The sequence below is a fragment of the Oncorhynchus masou genome, chromosome 7 (assembly GCF_036934945.1).
Source record: "Oncorhynchus masou masou isolate Uvic2021 chromosome 7, UVic_Omas_1.1, whole genome shotgun sequence".
NCBI classification, from domain to species: domain Eukaryota; kingdom Metazoa; phylum Chordata; class Actinopteri; order Salmoniformes; family Salmonidae; genus Oncorhynchus; species Oncorhynchus masou.
The window spans coordinates 8,843,731-8,864,506 of record NC_088218.1 but is presented as its reverse complement, the minus strand read 5'-3'; the positions used below and the strand labels follow the sequence as shown (position 1 = coordinate 8,864,506).

The following is a 20,776-nucleotide window of genomic DNA, read 5'->3' as shown; positions in this document are numbered from 1 at the left end:
AGGGCTCTAACAGAACAGACTACACATACTGGTACCGAGGGCTCTAACAGAACAGACTACACATACTGGTACCGAGGGCTCTAACAGAACAGACTACACATACTGGTACCGAGGGCTCTATACAATCCATATGGTGGAAGTTCACAGAGTTACAGCGTGATTAAAATGTAATGGTAATGTTCCTCTGGTTGTGGTGACTGCATTCACCGTAAACGCTGCATATGTCTGCTCAATAGGAAATCACCTTTACATTCCTGGTGCGCAATCTTTAACGTTTCAGCGATCCTGGTTTTAAATGGAGCCCTGAAACAGCTCAGCTCCCAGACCAGTTAGAGGATACATCAATACATACATTTGATTTATTGGTTCTGACGAAGCTGCAGCCTTCTATCTATCAGTGACTCTGTGGGTATGTTTGTCTGGTGTCTCTGACCAGGCACGCATCGCTAAGCGGGACAGGAAGATGACCGACTACGACAGTGCGAGGCATCACTTTGGCTCCCTACAGAAGGGCAAGAAGCAGGACCAGGCCAAGATCGCCAAGGTAAGATGGCCGCCCGCTGCATCATTTCCTGGGTTCATTACGGCATCACACTGCTGAGCCAAACCAAGCTGAGCCAGCTGTACTGGGATGGCCTGGTTTTGCATCCGCCATCGTTTAAAATAACAACTAACATATGCCATTTATTAGACGCTTTTATCCAAAAGCAACTCAGTCATTGGATGCCTACATGTTACGTTGGTCCCGGGAATCAAACTCACTATCCTGGCGTTGCAAGCACCATGCTCTACCAACTACAGAGGACCAGCGTTTCTGGAACCTTCTTGGAAGGAACAGAACAATGTAAAGAGAAAATATCCAGGCCAGTTCAGATCGGCTCAGTCATGTGACTCAGTCATGACTCTATAAAGGCCTTAACAAAGTGTCTGATGTCAGTAAGCAACATTCTGCATTGTGAGGCGTGTTTTGCTATGCTTGGCGCATGCTGCCATGGGCTTAGGCTATACCAGTTGAAATAAACAACCAATCAACCTATTGGGGGAAAAAAGTATCATTAACCTGTTTTTCATGTGTGTGTTTGATTGGGTGTTAATGTACAATATGGAAATACTCTTCCCCGATTTCAAAACTCTCTCTAACCTGCCTGTCTGAATTACTAACCTGCCTGTCTGAATTACTAACCTGCCTGTCTGAATTGCTAACCTGCCTGTCTGAATTGCTAACCTGCCTGTCTGAATTGCTAACCTGCCTGTCAAACTACACTGCTCAAAAAAATAAAGGGAACACTTATACACAATGTAACTCTGTCAATCACACTTCTGTGAAATCAAACTGTCCACTTAGGACGCAACACTGATTGAAAATAAATTTCACATGCTGTTGTGCAAATGGAATAGACAACAGGTGGAAATTATCGGCATTTAGCAAGACACCTCCAATAAAGGAGTGGTTCTGCAGGTGGCAACCACAGACCACTTCTCAGTTCCTATGCTTCCTGGCTGATGTTTTGGTCACTTGTGAATGCTGGCGGTGCTTTCACTCTAGTGGTAGCATGAGACGGAGTCTACAACCCACACAACTGGCTCAGGTAGTGCAGCTCATCCAGGATGGCACATCAATGCGAGATGTGGCAAGAAGGTTTGCTGTGTCTGTCAGCGTAGTGTCCAGAGCATGGAGGCGCTACCAGGAGACAGGCCAGTACATCAGGAGACGTGGAGGAGACCGTAGGAGGGCAACAACCCAGCAGCAGTACCGCTACCTCCGCCTTTGTGCAAGGAGGAGCAGGAGGAGCACTGCCAGAGCCCTGAAAAAGGACATCCAGCAGGCCACAAAAGTGCATGTGTCTACTCAAACAGTCAGAAACAGACTCCATGAGGGTGGTAAGAGGGCCCGATGTCCACAGGTGGGGGTTGTGCTTACAGCCCAACACCGTGCCGGACGTTTGGCATTTGCCAGAGAACACCAAGATTGGCAAATTCGCCACTAGCGCCCTGTGCTCTTCACAGATGAAAGCAGGTTCACACTGAGCACATGTGACAGTCTGGAGACGCCGTGGAGAACGTTCTGCTGCCTGCAACATCCTCCAGCATGACCGGTTTGGCGGTGGGTCAGTCATGGTGTGGGGTGGCATTTCTTTGGGGGGCCGCACAGCCCTCCATCTGCTCGCCAGAGGTAGCCTGACTACCATTAGGTACCGAGATGAGATCCTCAGACCCCTTGTAAGACCATATGCTGGTGTGGTTGGCCCTGGGTTCCTCCTAATGCTAGACTTCATGTGGCTGGAGTGTGTCAGCAGTTCCTTCAAGAGGAAGGCATTGATGCTATGGACTGGCCCGCCCGTTCCCCAGACCTGAATCCAATTGAGCACATCTGGGACATCATGTCTCGCTCCATCCACCAACGCCACGTTGCACCACAGACTGTCCAGGAGTTGGCGGATGCTTTAGTCCAGGTCTGGGAGGAGGTCCCTCAGGAGACCATCCGCCACCTCATCAGGAGCATGCCCAGGCGTTGTAGGGAGGTCATACAGGCACGTGGAGGCCACACACACTACTGAGCCTCATTTTGACTTGTTTTAAGGACATTACATCAAAGTTGGATCAGCCTGTAGTGTTTTCCACTTTAATTTTGAGTGTGACTCCAAATCCAGATCTCCATGGGTTGATAAATTTGATTTCCATTGATAATTTTTGTGTGATTCTGTTGTCAGCACATTCAATTATGTAAAGAAAAAAGTATTTAATAAGAATATTTCATTCATTCAGATCTAGGATGTGTTATTTTAGTGTTCCCTTTATTTTTTTGAGCAGTGTATTTGTCTTGCTTCTCTCTCGCTCTTTCTCTCTGTCTGTCCGTCCGTCTGCATGGCTAGCCGATGTCTCTTGTGGAGAAGGCTGCCCCAGGTTGGGCCCAGGGGATTCTGTCTGCTCATCAAATAGCCCAAACTAACCTGACCAGAAACCAGGTGACTGATGTCTAACTAACTCACCCTCTCACCCATGTCACACTTCGCCCTGACTCCCCCGCCATGCCTTCAACACTCGTCATTCACCCATTCTGAGTTCTAATTCTATATTCTATGCCAACATGCCCTAACATTCTGTCTGTATTCCATGTCATTCTTTAGTTTGATTGTAGATAATGCGTTTTCTTTTGAGTAACATATACTAACAAACATGGTACTGTAGAATTGTTCAACTTCTGTGGATGTGTGATGGTGTCTGTACAGGCATAAACTAACATTGTTTAACCTCTGGATGTGTCTGTCCAGGCAGAGGAGGAGTTAGGGAGAGCTCAGAAAGTATTTGAGGAGATCAACGTAGATCTGCAGGATGAGCTTCCACAGCTGTGGAACAGGTGAAACTTCTCCACCCTCTCACTGATGCTACCAGGCTGATACAGTCTCCTTCCCTCTGTCTTTCTGAAGAGCCACCCACTTACAACCACTGTTGTCTCTTCCACATGTCCACTTATCACGTTGTCTCTTCAGCATGTCATCACAGACAGTCATACACACACACACACACACACACACACAGTGATCCCAGTCACCATGTTAACACGTTCTCTCTCTTCTCTCTAGTCGTGTTGGCTTCTATGTTAACACATTCCAGAGTATGGCTGGATATCAGCAGAGGTTCCACAAAGACATGGGAAAGGTGAGTGGGAGAGCTGGGTGCCCACCGTCAGTACATGGGACTGATTGATTACACATGTCTAGACTGATTAATTGACTTCCTCCAATCTTTCTGTTTGCAGCTGAACCAGGACCTGAATGATGTCATGACCAAACTGGATGAGCAGAGGCTGGCCAAGTGAGTGAGACTTGACTTAAAACCAATGTGTTGCGAATACCAGTGGACTATTGTACATATGATAGTGTTCATCTTTGGCGCACCTGTCTACTTTGCCCCACTGTTATATGTACCTGTACAATCTACCTCTGTCTGGTGCACCTTTTAGGAACTATGGTAATTGTAGAGAAATGAGGTCCAATGCAATGCATACACAGGGTTGGGCAGTAACGGATTACATGACGACACAGCGAATGTGTTTGATGGATTGTGGGGAAAGAGAAGGAATAGGCTTTTGTAGGCTTCAGTCCAAGCTATGTAAACTTTTAACATTGATCTATCCTGCAATAGATGTCATTCAATTGGCAACATACATTTTTGTCTTCTTCTAATGCCTCTTAAGGGGAAATGAATCTAAAAGTAACGGAATGTAATCAGATGACGTTACTGAGTTTGGGTAATCCAAAAGTTCTGTTACTGGTTACACTTTTGGACAGATAACTGCAACAGATTACATTTAGAAAGTAACCTATCCAACCCTGTGCTTACACATTCTAGTGAGGAAGTGAAAAGACTGGCTGAATATAGAATACTGTAGAGTAAATTACACCCCCCCCTACAGAAAGGCAGGTAAAGACTGGAAGCCTGGACCCAAGAAGAGGTAATGGACCTGACTGGGAGTGACCAGTATGACAGTTTATATGTGCCTGTGTGTGTCCTTCTGCATGGTGCAGTTAGATACTGACTGAGAATAAAGGACTTGTTGGAAACTACAACTCCCTACTACATCACACAGTTCGGCATAATCTGGTTTATAAAGAGCTTGTTGGAAACTACAACTCCCTACATCACACAGTTCGGCATAATCTGGTTTATAAAGAGCTTGTTGGAAACTACAACTCCCTACTACATCACACAGTTCAGCATGATCTGGTTTATAAAGAGCTTGTTGGAAACTACAACTCCCTACTACATCACACAGTTAAGCATGATCTGGTTTATAAAGAGCTTGTTGGAAACTACAACTCCCTACAACATCACAGTTCGGCAGCACTATGTGCGCAATGAACTCACAGAAAAAAAGAAAAAATGGAGTTCAAAATAATTGAACTGAAGTTGGTGAATTATTTATTTAAAAACCAATAAATAACCGTCATTTTGGTTAATTGCACAGAACTAGTCTCTCTGCATGTTGCAATTCCATACTGAGTGAGAATAAAGGATTGGAGGACTCAAAACAGGATATATACAGACCTTTTTAGTTGTCCAAGTGAACCGTCATCTTGTCAAGTAGTGCATGGAGTTCTGCTGTGTGCTTGGACATTCATGGGTGTTCCTGTAGTTCTCAGTCCGTGTGTTTCAGGTCAGGCACTCTGCATGACCGCAGCATGACGTTTGAGGAAGCCTTGTGTTGTGAGTTGGTGTCTCATGCCGCAGCAACATCCCCAAATAGTTTTTGCTCTGAGCTGTGTATTTGTGAAGTACTACGCACAGTCTTGTTATATATTATTAATAAAGAATGGTTTGTTTGGCATATGCTCATTCTCCCTGCTAAAATGGGCCTGTACACACAGATCATTAAATATACTTCTCAGCCCCTTGCTCCCATCTTGCGGTCTTGATGGATGGTGCAGACTGTTGACTACACAGTAGGGCACACTGTAACAATGTTTTGCGACAAAAATAACGAACGTCTGTGTTATCAGAAAACGCATTTCACTCAGATTCAAAATGTTTTCTCTTACGCACACCAGTTGACCCTGTTCTGCTTTCCCATGGTGATACAGGGGGACAGTCTGTGCTAAAAAAACTAATCGGCGCGGCAGCCACCAGATAGTCAGACCTTCACCACTGTGGATGACTGAAACTGATACGCTGCTACATCTTTGCCCGTTGTACTATCATCTTAGTGAATCGCCCGCACGTTGCTCCAACACAACTGAGGTCATTGTCCCCCCTCTCATTCTCTCTACTCCTCTGCCCTCTCTCGTTCTCTCTCCTCCTGTGCCCCCTCTCGTTCTCTCTACTCCTCTGCCCCCTCTCTCGTTCTCTCCTCTACCCTCTTTATTTTCAACTTTCTCCTTCCTAGAAAAATAAATACAGTAAAATGTTCTCTCTCTACTGAACACAACCAGGACATCTTCATCATGGCATGACATGGGAGTCAGTCAGTAATTCTCCCTTTCTCTTTCCCAGTGAGGCAGCCGCCGCCAACCACAGCGTTACCCCAGACGCTGCACCCAAGGTAAGGTTCCCTCATACAGGGGCTGTAACGTGTCTGACTGTCTCTGTGTTTGTCTTGAGTGACTGGGATTTGTGTGTTGATGAACGAGTGTCATTTTCAGAAGCGTGGGTCAGAAATGTGTGTGTGTGTGTGGGAAATCTTGAGTTTAAGGTCTGGAGTATTTTTAAGGTGTTGAATTCAAGAGGGTGGAAAAAGGAGTGGACGGTACAATTGCGAGCACACACATAGTTGCTAACATTCTTTTCAGGAAAACTCCCAGAGCGAGATATGAAACTAACCCAGAGCATGTTGAATGTAGAGTTTCTCTCCATTGGTTTGATAGACATGTGCTCTTCTAACATAGAAGGAAGCTTCATAGACACCACTTACAGACGAGGGCTGGATCCAATCCATGGCGCGTTGTAGAGCAACGCATTGCACTTGATTTCCAAAGGTAATTAATGCTTGAGCCAACATGGAGGGTGAGCCAACATGCACAACGTTTACAGTAAACACAATCTCCAGGAATGTCAGTGAAATTGCCTTGAAAAGGCACATTGTTGTCTGTCCAGAGCGCTGCTCCATGACACGCCTTCGATTGGATACCGGCCCAGGTAACAGTAACCTACTATTACTAGTGTGCTGGTGTGTTTTACTAACCTGTGTGCTGTGTCTCCCTCACTACTGTTGCATGTGTGTACATACTTCCATGGACCCTCCAGACGAGGCCGGCGCCCCCTGGACCCGCCCCTGTACGCCCGCCCCCCAGCCCCAGACCCTCGTTGACTCCAGCTCCAGACACGCAACAACAGGACATAATCTCGTTCGATGGTGAAGCCCTGGTTCCCGAAGCTAACACAACCGCACCGTCACAGGCAACCGGACCGTCACAGGCAACCGGACCGTCACAGGCAACCGGACCGTCACAGGCAACCAGTCCATCACAGCCGCAGGTCAGATGATGTCATAATGTCCCCTCAGGCTTCCATCAACATCATACCCTCAGTGTCAACTCAGACGGCTCATAGGTTCTAGCCTAGGGATGTTCTGGTCTCCAACCTCCTCTTCCCCCTTGTTTTCCTAGGGATGGTCTGGTCTCCAACCTCCTCTTCCCCCTTGTTTTCCTAGCGATGGTCTGGTCTCCAACCTCCTCTTCCCCCTTGTTTTCCTAGGGATGGTCTGGTCTCCAACCTCCTCTTCCCCCTTGTTTTCCTAGGGATGGTCTGGTCTCCAACCTCCTCCTCCCCTTTTTGTTTTCCTAGGGATGGTCTGGTCTCCAACCTCCTCTTCCCCTTTTTGTTTTCCTAGGGATGGTCTGGTCTCCAACCTCCTCTTCCCCCTTGTTTTCGGCTTGCTCTTTCTGATGATCTTACCTCCTTTCATTCTCTGGTCAGTCCCTCACCCTCTTCATCCATCCTCTCCTCACCCTCTTCATCCATCCTCCACCTACTTTTTCACCTGCCTATCCATATCTCTGCAACTATTACAGCTGGTAACACCACTTCCCCCTTGTTTTCGGCTTGCTCTTTCTGATGATCTTACCTCCTTTCATTCTCTGGTCAGTCCCTCACCCTCTTCATCCATCCTCTCCTCACCCTCTTCATCCATCCTCCACCTACTTTTTCACCTGCCTATCCATATCTCTGCAACTATTACAGCTGGTAACACCACACCAGTCATCTCCAGGGCCGTCCCAGTAAAATGTCCCAGTAATCCCAGTGCTTATCTTCCGTATGTGGCAGTGTGTGTTTGGCCCCAGCAGGGGTTATTAGCCTGCTCCATATGGACCTGGATGTACTATTGCAGGCCGCCACTTCTCTGGCACCCAAAGTTGGTGTGTCTCCCCATTGGTCAGACAGCAAGGTCACCAGGTTCAGGGGTCAGTCAGACACAGGCTTGTGGTCCTGGTGGTTTGAACTCTTCCCCTCGTTCAAGCGCACAGTCTTTGCATGCTATGCATGGATTCACTCAATGCATGCAAGGGACGAATTGACAGCTTTCCTCACATGGCAGTAAGACTGACAGACGGACACGGACAGACAGACAGACTGGGGACAGACGGTGTGTCTCTTCAGTCCAACCACCGAGATGGAATACTATCCATTATTGCAGCATTACCAACAGTCAGGCCACTGAACTTATTCATCAACATTTGTTCCAGTTGAACCAAAGGCAGATTGATGCTCTATTAGATGCTATCATATTATACACAAAACCCTGAGGATAAGACACATGTACACAGTTCACAAATGGAGAGTGGTTAATATGGCATACGAACACAGAGTTCACACTGTGTAAACAGATGAACTTACTGGCTAGTTTCATTTATTTACCCAAGAGAGCATATAGCTAGCTTCATCTATGCGCTTTTATGTTTTTCTTTGCCTATATCATATATGTGGTCTATTGGATAACAGCACAATCATTTGGGCTTTTTTTGGACTTGGGCTCATTAAATGTGGTTAATGTAGGGCTCATTAAATGTATTTCATATATGTCTCATCACGCTCCGGTAGCATCAGGTCTGAATTTTCGTGCTGATCAAAGCTCTAATCAAATCCAGATATTTATATCCTTTATGATGCTTTTGAATGTCACTTTCGGTTTCCTGGCGGGAAATACCCCAGAGAAAACAACATATTTATTCTCAGTTAATAACGGGTTACCCGGGAGGAAAGTGATTTATTCTCGGGATGGAACATTTGTAAGACACTGGGATAATATTAAACCCTAATGCACATACAGGTTGATTCACAAGACACCAACCAAATAGCATATACAGTATTTATTTTTTTCTCACCTTTTATTTAACCAAGTAGGCTAGTTGAGAAGTTCTCATTTGCAACTGCAACCCGGTCAAGATAAAGCCGAGCAATTCGACACATACAACAACACAGAGTTACACATGGAATAAACAAAACATAGTCAATTATACAGTAGGAAAACCAGTCTATATACAGTGAGTGCACGTCTAAAGGTGATTTATGACCATGATATGACATTTCTTGTAGTGACTGTGTAAGCTTAATTGTAAAAGTAAGCCTCAAAAGTGCCATGTTTGCACAGTTTATTATGTGGAGGACGCATTTAGGCAGCCAGGACCATACGCGAAGACCGCTCCTGCAGTCCAGTACCGTGGTTGAAGTTTGGTCTCTAGTCATTTAGGAGGGCAACTTTATGAAGGCCTCCTCACAATGGCCATATCATACAAGGCTTTACAGACCGATATAAAACAAATACATAGACTATTTTTTTATTGTTCACATTATTTGCATCGATGTATTGAAGTCAAGTGGAGCAGCATTCAAACGCAATTTCGTGCACCACACAGGATAACGTCGTAAAGCGACGGTCGGTGGAACTCGATCGCCACCATGTGGGCAATTGCTTCAGTTCCGTTGTGGCAGCAACGCTACCAGAGATATTTGATACAAGATCAAATGTTATGTCAATATTATTACCTCAATTGTCGTCGCCGTCGCCCCCACCCGTGATATATTATTATTCTAATTTAGCTGTTAATCTGGTTTTAATACAACGCTCTCTCTCATTTCCGATTGGAGGGCGGATGACCACGTGACTTTCCACCTACCTAATTGTTACGTTGTAACAGTCAATCAACGTCGGGAATAGCCACGTTGATCTCCCAATCGATGCCACACTTTCTTTTATAGCATTGTCTTTGATGAAACGTGTAGAGCTCATTGTGGTGGAACCATAGTCGAATTTGACGTGTCGGAGAACGGCACCTTCCTCCCGAAAGCATTGCAGTATCGCTTCTCGGCCTTTTGGCTAAGATCAAGTGTAGTATCTGTTCTTATCAGTTTAATATCTGATACGTCCCCTATCTGGGGACCATATATTAAATTGATTTTTGGAACAGGGAGATGGAATAGGGGCTTGCTCCGTCCACTCCACGCATCGACCTGGTATTGCAGTACCTCCAGGAACGGTGCACCCCCTGTCGTTGTAAAGATAAATTAGGCAGAGACAACAGTTGATTCGTTTTAATTTGTTAGGGTCACATTTGCGAAAGTTGACTATGATAGCTGATGTGAATGCTGCGTTAATCTTCTAATCAAAGTTTATTCTTCATGAGCACGGATAAACGGTACAGTGAAATGCTAACTTGCAAGCGCTCCTCGACAGTGCAAAACGCATTATCAAAAATATACAAATAGCTAAGTAATAAAGTAGTTAAAACAAACAATTGTTATGATTGGAAAAATATACGAATATATACACAAGTTTATACAGTATAAACTCTGAAATGTGCTAAAGTCATGTACTGGTAACATGGACTGCCTCACATACCAGTAAAACATTTATTGGGCCTAATAAAGAACTCAATTAAATGTTTTTTTTTATGTGGCATAAACACAACCAGTCATGATATTTTCATCTGATTTGTCAAACAAATCTCTTTAAAATGTAGGATATTTTTATTTTTTATATTTTCTCCAAAATGATTTCAGCATCCAAACTGCATGTTTAACCTACTACTATTAACTAGGGAAGTACGTTAATAACACATTCTTAATCACAATTACGGCTACCAAAAGGCCTCCTGCGGGGGCTGGGATTAAAAATATAGGACAAAACACACATAAGAGACAACACTACATAAAGAAGCCTAAATCAACAACATAGCATGGCACAACAACATAGCAAACTAGTGCCATTTGATGAATGTAAATAGACATCTGTTACAAAACACCAAAAAGTTTGCCTAATGAAGTTCATCAATTGCCATTGATTGGGTCCACATTAATTGATGCGCCTTGCTGACAAATTTACCTTTTCTGTAGCCTGAAAAGTCGTAATATGTATGTAGCCTATTGGATAACAGCTAAATGTATTTAATATATGTCTCATCAGGCTCAGGGAGCATCAGGTTGGAATTTGGATGCTGATCAAATCCAGATATTTAAATTATGTTCTAAATTGAGTAAAAACTCAGTAAAGCTCAAACCGTTTATTCACCCAATGGGTCAGACTGCCGAACAGAGCAAGTCTCCTACTCTTTTAAGCGTTACATCTCTACTGCTAGGCAGGAAGTTAAGTGATGTGGGTAATAAACTGTTCCTTCTCCCTTAATGTGACCTGACCCGGGCCCCCATTCCTCACTAATCCACAGCTCTCCACCCTTATCAGTGATTGCAACCATGTGATTGCCTTTCATTTACTCAGTAACATTCTAAGTCCCTGGCTCATATCCAACCTTAATTGACTCCACCATATACATTTCTCCTACAGATGCCCATTAGCTTCTGGTGTAGAAACCAGACTGTGGCCCTTCTCATTTCCATAGGATACCTGATGATTAACAATATTTCAAGTTTAGAAGTCAGAACCCATCAGTTCTCCCTTTTGAACATTACCTTCATACTGTTCAACATTTATATAAACTTGGAAATGACTTAATGAACAAACAATGACATGATTTAACATTCACAGTTGATTATGTTTACAAATCCCTGACTTATGGCCTCTGCTCTATAATCACACCATGCACACTTATTTTCATCTCTCGTCAGACAACAGAATAACATTTTAGCTTCCTGTTCCTAAGAGTTATAGCATAAGACTTGAAAAGCAAAAAGAAACAAAATACAACACTGTGTTAAGCTATGCATAATTATATATGCAAAGAAAAAACCAATGTTTGATAACATGACAATTCCCTCTCTCTTCACCTGACTCTATGCCTTGAGGATACTTTTCTGCTGGGTTCCACAAAAATGAAGGCCCTAAAAAACCTTCTCATGCTTTCACCCAGTCTTCCCCCGTCTGGCCACAGGTTTCAAGAGGCGTTCTCAAGCCATGTCATTTTCACATTGCTCCCCATCTCCTTCCTCCTCCATGGCCATCATAACATATGCTCTTGATCAGTAGGTGGAACTCTGTGGCCATCAAATGAACAATTGCTTCAGTTCCGTTGTGGCAGCAATGATACCAGAGATATTTGATACAAGATCAAATGTTATGTCAATATTATTATCTCCAAATTGTTACATTTTTAAAAAAGCACAATATCTTTGATATTTGGCAGAAAGTTTACGGAGCTCATTTTGGTGTAATCGAATTTGACGTGTGCGAGAATGGCGCCTTTCGAAAGCATTGCGGTATCGCTTCTCGGCCTTTTGGCTAAGATCATGATAAAGATCGAGTGCAGTTCTCAAAGTGGTGCGATGTCGTCATCGGCCACGTCACAGTCAGCGGCCGCTGGACTGAAGAACACGTTGCGATTTCAGTGGACCGGAAAAGACAACTTGATGGAAAGAGTTCATTTTGGAAAATAAGTTATTTTCTGACCTCTATGCCTGACAGCAGACGATGTGCACTGCCTGCAACAGAACACAGCCGAGAAGTTTTATGCGTCTTTCTACACTATCACCCGGCTGGAGGAGGTGAGGGGGCTCTTCCGGGCGAACGTGACAGCACCCGCCCTCAGTGCTTTTCAAGTTGAGTCCCTGTGCAGGCTCAATATGAGGGCGCTAACAGTGCACATGTTCAACCCCTGGGTCACCGAAGAATCATTAGTGTGCTACCTCAGCCGGTACGTGACCATCTTGCCAGGAGTGAGAGATATTAAGGACGCCCTAGGCATCTGGACAGGGAAGAGGCAGTTTCGTGTACTGCTAAAGGAGGACGAGAGCGGCCATGATGGATACCGCCATCCTCCAGCTTCTTTTTCTATCGTTAAAGACAGGGGCTACCTTATGTATGCTGGACAGCCTCGTTTCTGCAGGAAGTGTAGCACGTACAGGCACCTCACCCATGCCTGCACCCAGACAAGGTGCAGAAATTGTGGGACTGTCGGCCATATGAGGGATTGCACCGTGCCCAAGCGCTGCAGTCTGTGCAACTCAGAGGACCACCTGTTCCGTCACTGCCCGAAGGCAGCCCCCTCTTACGCCAGAGCGGTGAGCGGGAAAAGAGCGGAGAGCGGGAAAAGACATGGAACTACGCGCTATTGAGGACGTTGTGGATGAGCTAGTGATGGAGAGAGAACTGCGAGAGTCAGAGGAGAGCGGGAGTGAGGCGCCATCATCATCTCACGAGGAGAGAGGAGAAGCGGACAGCAGTTGGAACAAGCAAGTGGAGGAGGAGAAGGGAGAGCCCACCGCGCCCTCGGCTCCGGAGAGCTGGACAACGGTGGGAGAGAGGAGGAAGTGCTCGGTGAAAAGGAAGCAGATGAGCCCTGTTTTCCCACTCATCCACATGGAGGCAACGGAGAAGTCCGCTCTGGGGGGGAATCACTTCAGTTGTTTTGAAAGCGGGAAGTCTGAGGAGAAAAGTGAGGAAAACCTGGGCAGCGCAGAGGAGACTCTGTTATCCCTGTCAGTCGCGGCCTCCATCGAGAGCAGCGGTCTGGCACCCAGTGGTGTTCCAGCACCCACACAGATGGAAGGGGAGCATGAGGAGGAGGACAGTGTTTTACCGACCCCTATCTTGGTGGACAGTCCTCCAACTGGAGTCCATCGTTTCCCAGATAGGCCGCCTAATGAGGAAATGTACTTAAAGTAAGTTTGGAAAAAATGTCATATTTAGAAGGGAAAAAGACAACTCTCATGTCGTCTATTATTAACCTAGCTAGCATCAATGTTAGAGGGCTTAGGAACCCAGTTAAAAGGGAAAGTTTTTTCCCATTTGTCCTCCATTCGCTTCTCTGTGTTTTTTACAAGTAGTACATTTAAAAGATCAAAATGCCGTGGAGAGATTTACACAGGAATGGGTTCAGGGAGAGTCCAGGTGGAGTGTCGGAGGGGTGCATTCTACAGGGGTTGGTGTTCTGTGTGGGAAAAGGGATTTAAAAATAGTAGGAGTTTTTCAGCAGTACACGGGAGGGTTTTAATAGTAGATATCGATTGGAAGGGTAAATGTTTTAGATTTATTAATGTATATGCACCAGACACCCAAGGAAAGGAGGGAAATGCTTAACGACCTAGACACTATTTTTATGACAAACAGACAGGTGTTTATGGGGGGAGATTTTAATGTGTCATATGACCGAGGTAATCTAGGCGGGCATCTTGTAAAAAGTCTAAGAGGTAAATCTAATTTGGTTGATACTTAGAGTGGCGCATGCGGATGATCCCGGTTTCACTTGGGGAAACAGCAGAGGAGCCGCATAGATCTGTTTGTTCCGCGTGGACTCTGTCCTCGGCGCGCGTCACTCCGGTATTCTATTCAGACCACAGTTGTCTGTCTGACAGTAGAATAAAAAATAAAGAAATATAAAAAATTAATTTTGAAAAGGGTATTGGAAAATTAATAACAGCATTTTACATGACAACTTGAGACAAGATTTAGGTCTTTTTTCTAGGGCTGTGTAACTATGAAACATTTTTATTCTACTGTCAGTGGTGGGAGAGCACAAAATTAAGAATCAAGATTTGTATTCAGAATTTTTGCAAAGATAAAGTACGTAATAACCACAAATAATTTTGTAAGTTGCAGAATGAACTAAAAGATCTACACATCCAAGGTAATTTGAATGGTGGTGGTTTAGATAGACACTGTATCCTGCAGAAAAAGCAACATGCCTTTTTTGAAAAGAAAGCTCGAGACTTCATTTTTAAAAGTCAGCAAGATAAATGGGAAAATGATGAAGTGCTGTGCATATTTTTTCAAACAAATTAAATCACGGGAAAAGAGGACTTTTTCTGCGTTATTAGACCAAGATAGTTGAGGATGGAGATGGCATGCTTGGTGTTGCTACACACCACTTTTCTCAGCTAATTCAAAAACAAACAATTGATTATGAGAAGGGGACCATTTTTTTTTTTTTAAATGCGTGGATGTGCAGATACCTTTTATTAAGGGCCAATCAGAAGGGGAAGTGAAATTAGATGACATTTATATGGCACTGAAGAGCATGAAAGATAAAAGTACCAGGAGTGGCTCTCTAAAGAGTTACATAGTTTTTTGGGATATAATTGGATGTCATCTGTTGGAAGTGTTTAGAGGTATATTTGGTTTGGAGCATATGGGAGGTTCGATGTGTGAGGCGGTAATCTCTCTACTTTACAAAAAGGGAGACCAAGACATTAGCAAATTTGAGACCCTTAACAATGTTGTGTGTTGACTATAAATTATTAAGCAACGCCATAACTAATCGCCCATCTTCTGCCATGGCATATGTTGTTGGTTTAGACCAAACATGCGGTGTGGTGGGGAGAAAATTAACCTGGAACTTGCAATTGCACAGAGACGTTCAAGCGTATTCAGAGGAAAGGCACCTGCCAGCTATTACTGTACATTTGGACCAGGAAAAAGCTTTCGACATGGTAAACCACGAGTTTTTATTTAGAGTTATGGAAATAATTTAATGAAAAGGGTAAAAATACTTCATCGTAATGTGGGTAGCAGGGTAAATATTAATGGGAATATTGGAAATGTTATCAAGCAATTACGAGGTGTCAGACAGGGGGACCCTCTATCTGCTCTATTGTATGTTTTATATATTGAACCTTTCACATGCGCAATTAGGACGAATTACAACATCAAAGGCATCATATTACCTGGAGGGGATATGCTAGAAATAATTGCAATATGCGGACAACACAGTTTGATATTTACAGGACGACCTGAGCTTGAAAGAGTCTCAGTCATTGGTGAATTCTCTGTTGCCTCTGGGTCGAAGATAAACAGAAATAAAATATATGGGACAGTGGAAATGGAGAACGGATCAGTTATGTGGTTTGACTGTAGTACTCAGCATATCTTTCGGAAATGAAATTAAAGATGACATGTTTAATTGGAAAGAAACTTATCGCTTAATCAAAGATTGGGACTGTGGAAAGTGAGGCGACTATCTTTTAGTGGGAAGGTGCTAGTGCCTTCATTACTCCACCTTGCCTATGTGTTTCCCATGCCGGTTTCCCATGCCGGTTTCCCATGCCGGTGTCTAAGAAACTTTCATATGGGTACTGTTTCATTTCTGTTGGGGGGATACGAGTACATCCGCAGAGATCGGATGTACCAGCCTATAGAGGCCGGTGGAAGGGATTTCCCTCATATTCCTCTCAAGCTCGATGCGGTCTTCTACTCAAACCTTTGTTGCCTTTTGTCGTCTTCTGTACACAAATGTCACATTTTAATCAAATTCTGGCTGTCTGTACCGTTAAGGTTCATGGTGGAATGGGATAATAGTAAGCCAAAAGCTGAAATTATCCCGTTACATTTTAAGAAACTAGTGGAATGGGCAAGGAAAACCCCTGTCTGCAAAGTAAAAGAAAATGTAATCAACCACAGATTGCTATACGTGAAATTAATAGAAAATTGTCGTCCAAGAGACAGATGACCAATATCGCCTTCCACCTGGATACGGACACAATTAAAAGGGTTAGACAACAGACTGAAAGATTTTAATTGGCTTGTTTTACACAGATGTCTTCCGGTCCGATCAACATTACACGACCATAATTTGACCCTGAATAAATTCTGTCCCAGGGACAATTGTTTCGCAATTGAAACAATTCCCCATGTTTTATGGGAATGTTATTTTGCTCAATTAGTTTGGGGAAAAAGTAAACTATTTTTTGAGATTTAAAAAAAACATTGATTATGAAGGGGTAGCCAAACTTGAAATAAAAAATGTGGAAAGGGTGCAATTATTAGCATTAGTGACTCTGGTGTCCCTTATCAAGACCAAACTTTGGGAGGCCAGAGGTGGTGCAGTTAATGACACCCTCAAGTGGTCACCGACGGGATTGGTTCAATTTATAAAACAGGACATTTGGAAAAGAATACAATTCGAAATAGATAAGTGGGGCATCGTATCAGTTAAACAGAGATGGAAACGGATTTCCATCATTGGAAACGTTTTTTATAGCCTATATATAATTGTATTCCATAAGTAAATTTGAAATGTAGGCTAAGCCTTTGTACATATTTGATACACTGAGGTTTATTCAGAGTTCACTTTGGCATTTGTATGTATGTTTTGAGATTGTTAAAGGCACGGTAATCTTAAATGTAGGCCTATAATACTGGTCAGGTTCTGCAGAACAGCACTTTTGAGGAGTTTTGCTATTTTTATATTGTTACGGTACTTTTTGATACTGTCTTTATGAATCCATGTTATGTACAATGTAATGCACTGAATTTGTAATTATTTGAATGTGAAATGAAAATTTTAAAAATCTGTTCTTATCAGTTTAATATCTGATACGTCCCCTATCTGGGGACCATATATTAAATTGATTTTTGGAAGAGGGAGATGGAATAGGGGCTTGCTCCGTCCACTCCACGCACCGACCTGGTATTGCAGTACCTCCAAGAACGGTCCACTCCGTCACTGTAAAGAAATTAGGCAGAGACAACAGAGTTGATTAGTTTTAATTTGTTAGGATCATGATGTATATTGTATTTTCACATTTGAAAAAGTTCACCTCAATGATAGCTAGATAGTGCTGGTCAAGTCTGTCTTCTAATCAAAGTTTGTCACGGGATACAGGGTGTAAACAGTACAGTGAAATGCTTACTTGCAAGCTCCATGCTATACACATTATCAAAAATATACACTCAGCGAAGTAGTAAAGTAGTTAAAACAAACAATTGTTATGATTGGAAATGTATACACAGTATAAACTATTACATGTGCTGAAGTCATGTACTGGTAATATGGCCCGCCTCGCATACCGGTAACGTTATCTGATGTATTTGTCTTAAGTCATTATTTGATAGACCTGCTATTTTCATAAGACTCAAATATGCGGTTGAAATCTATACAAGGTTTGTAACTCATCTGCCTGTGTTAAAGTAACTATGTCTGTTTATCCCATTGATTCTATTTCTATGATCTCACACTGCACTTTTTCAAGTGACTTGATATAATGTACCAAGGGTTATTCCTTCGCTTACAGCATATAGACATACACACAACACAGTCATTGGCTTTGCCGAGTCTCGGAGGCTCAGCAGCATCGGGCCTGGTCAGTACTTGGATGGTACACTGCCTGGGAGCACCAGGTGCAGTAAGCATTTCTGTCCAGCAGGGTGTACTCTTGTACTGTTTAATCAGGGAGCAACTGTCTTTACACATCAGCTTCTCTCAATCGCCTACAAGCATTTTTTGGAACAATGTTGATTTTCAAAACAGTCAACAAGCAACAGAACTTTTTGCAAAACAGTAAATAGTTTTTCAAAATGTAGTTTACATTACATTTCATTATAGTACAACGGTTTGATTTGTCTAATCTTAGCAACTTCTTCTTAGCTAGCTACATAGCCGTCTTTGTATCAAAGATAATTGCGTAATTATCGTATTTCGTCGTCCTAACGTATCTGCCCAGCAGCTAGCTAACGTCCACTAGCACTGTAGAAACTATTACACTCAACGACTCGATTAGTGTAGTGTTAGCTAGCTACATAGTTGTCTTTGCTGTCTTCGTATCCAAGGTAATTGTGTAGTTTAGAGTGTGTAGACTTAGAGTGATTATCTTAATTTACCGAGGTTAGCTAGCCAGCTACTTGTCGTCCTTAACGTAGCAGTTACTGCTAGCTAGCTAGCCAACAGCTAGCCAACGTCTTCCGATTTGAACTTCAACAACCCGGTCAACATTCCGCCTCGCTCCACAGGTAGTATCACATTTTCATTTCACTTCATTACAGTACAACGGTTTGATTTGTTTGATCGTAGCTAGCTAGCTACATAGCCGTCTTTGTATCTAAGACAATTGTGTAGTCTGGAGCGATTTTCTAGGTTAGCTAGCCAGCTATTGTCGTTCTTTTAACGTAACGTTACGTAATCAACACTGCTAGCTAGCCAGCTAGCCCCCGAATAGCAGCACTGTAGAAACTATTACACTCGACGGAACGACTTGATTAGTGTAGTGTCAACAACGTAGCCACTGCCAGCTAGCCTACTCCAGCAGTACTGTATCATTTCAATCATTTTAGTCAATAAGATTCTTGCTACATAAGCTTAACGTTCTGAACATTCGATAAGTGTAGTCCACTTGTCATTCCAATCTCCTTTGCATTAGCGTAGCCTCTTCTGTAGCCTGTCAACTATGTGTCTATCTATCCCTGTTCTCTCCTCTCTGCACAGACCATACAAACGCTCCACACCGCGTGGCCGCGGCCACCCTAATCTGGTGGTCCCAGCGCGCACGACCCACGTGGAGTTCCAGGTCTCCGGTAGCCTCTGGAACTGCCGATCTGCGGCCAACAAGGCAGAGTTCATCTCAGCCTATGCCTCCCTCCAGTCCCTCGACTTCTTGGCACTGACGGAAACATGGATCACCACAGACAACACTGCTACTCCTACTGCTCTCTCTTCGTCCGCCCACGTGTTCTCGCACACCCCGAGAGCTTCTGGTCAGCGGGGTGGTGGCACCGGGATCCTCATCTCTCCCAAGTGGTCATTCTCTCTTTCTCCCCTTACCCATCTGTCTATCGCCTCCTTTGAATTCCATGCTGTCACAGTTACCAGCCCTTTCAAGCTTAACATCCTTATTATTTATCGCCCTCCAGGTTCCCTCGGAGAGTTCATCAATGAGCTTGATGCCTTGATAAGCTCCTTTCCTGAGGACGGCTCACCTCTCACAGTCCTGGGCGACTTTAACCTCCCCACGTCTACCTTTGACTCATTCCTCTCTGCCTCCTTCTTTCCACTCCTCTCCTCTTTTGACCTCACCCTCTCACCTTCCCCCCTACTCACAAGGCAGGCAATACGCTCGACCTCATCTTTACTAGATGCTGTTCTTCCACTAACCTCATTGCAACTCCCCTCCAAGTCTCCGACCACTACCTTGTATCCTTTTCCCTCTCGCTCTCATCCAACACTTCCCACACTGCCCCTACTCGGATGGTATCGCGCCGTCCCAACCTTCGCTCTCTCTCCCCCGCTACTCTCTCCTCTTCCATCCTATCATCTCTTCCCTCTGCTCATACCTTCTCCAACCTATCTCCTGATTCTGCCTCCTCAACCCTCCTCTCTTCCCTTTCTGCATCCTTTGACTCTCTATGTCCACTATCCTCCAGGCCGGCTCGGTCCTCCCCTCCCGCTCCGTGGCTCGACGACTCATTGCGAGCTCACAGAACAGTGCTCCGGGCAGCCGAGCGGAAATGGAGGAAAACTCGCCTCCCTGCGGACCTGGCATCCTTTCACTCCCTCCTCTCTACATTTTCCTCCTCTGTCTCTGCTGCTAAAGCCACTTTCTTCCACTCTAAATTCCAAGCATTTGCCTCTAACCCTAGGAAGCTCTTTGCCACCTTCTCCTCCCTCCTGAATCTTCCTCCCCCCCCCCTCCTCCCTCTCTGCAGATGACTTCGTCAACCATTTTGAAAAGAAGGTCGACGACATCCGATCCTCGTTTGCTAAGTCAAACGACACCGCTGGTTCTGATCACACTGCCCTACCCTGTGCTCTGACCTCTTTCTCCCCTCTCTCTCCAGATTAAATCTCGCTTCTTGTGACGGCCGGCCGCCCAACAACCTGCCCGCTTGACCCTATCCCCTCCTCTCTTCTCCAGACCATTTCCGGAGACCTTCTCCCTTACCTCACCTCGCTCATCAACTCATCCCTGACCGCTGGCTACGTCCCTTCCGTCTTCAAGAGAGCGAGAGTTGCACCCCTTCTGAAAAAACCTACACTCGATCCCTCCGATGTCAACAACTACAGACCAGTATCCCTTCTTTCTTTTCTCTCCAAAACTCTTGAACGTGCCGTTGGCCAGCTCTCCCGCTATCTCTCTCAGAATGACCTTCTTGATCCAAATCAGTCAGGTTTCAAGACTAGTCATT

At 44.3% G+C, this 20,776-nt stretch overlaps 1 protein-coding gene and 2 non-coding genes across 4 annotated transcripts in view; all 3 read left to right on the top strand.

Annotated features, from left to right (window-relative positions):
* Window positions 1-20,776, top strand: part of bin1b (bridging integrator 1b) — a 46,218-nt gene that overhangs the window by 18,802 nt on the left and 6,640 nt on the right. The window contains exons 7-14 of one of the 2 annotated variants that reach the window (XM_064970263.1): window positions 437-544; window positions 2,874-2,966; window positions 3,273-3,358; window positions 3,585-3,660; window positions 3,761-3,816; window positions 4,418-4,456; window positions 5,992-6,040; window positions 6,742-6,972. In XM_064970263.1, the coding sequence (XP_064826335.1) occupies window positions 437-544; window positions 2,874-2,966; window positions 3,273-3,358; window positions 3,585-3,660; window positions 3,761-3,816; window positions 4,418-4,456; window positions 5,992-6,040; window positions 6,742-6,972 (738 nt within the window). The remainder of the gene's footprint in view (window positions 1-436; window positions 545-2,873; window positions 2,967-3,272; window positions 3,359-3,584; window positions 3,661-3,760; window positions 3,817-4,417; window positions 4,457-5,991; window positions 6,041-6,741; window positions 6,973-20,776) is intronic. The other variant, XM_064970264.1, reaches the window with a different exon arrangement.
* Window positions 9,792-9,982, top strand: LOC135543633 (U2 spliceosomal RNA). Its single transcript, XR_010456245.1, has one exon. It is a non-coding gene; the product is annotated as a U2 spliceosomal RNA (small nuclear RNA).
* LOC135543626 (U2 spliceosomal RNA) lies at window positions 17,138-17,322 on the top strand. Its single transcript, XR_010456239.1, has one exon. It is a non-coding gene; the product is annotated as a U2 spliceosomal RNA (small nuclear RNA).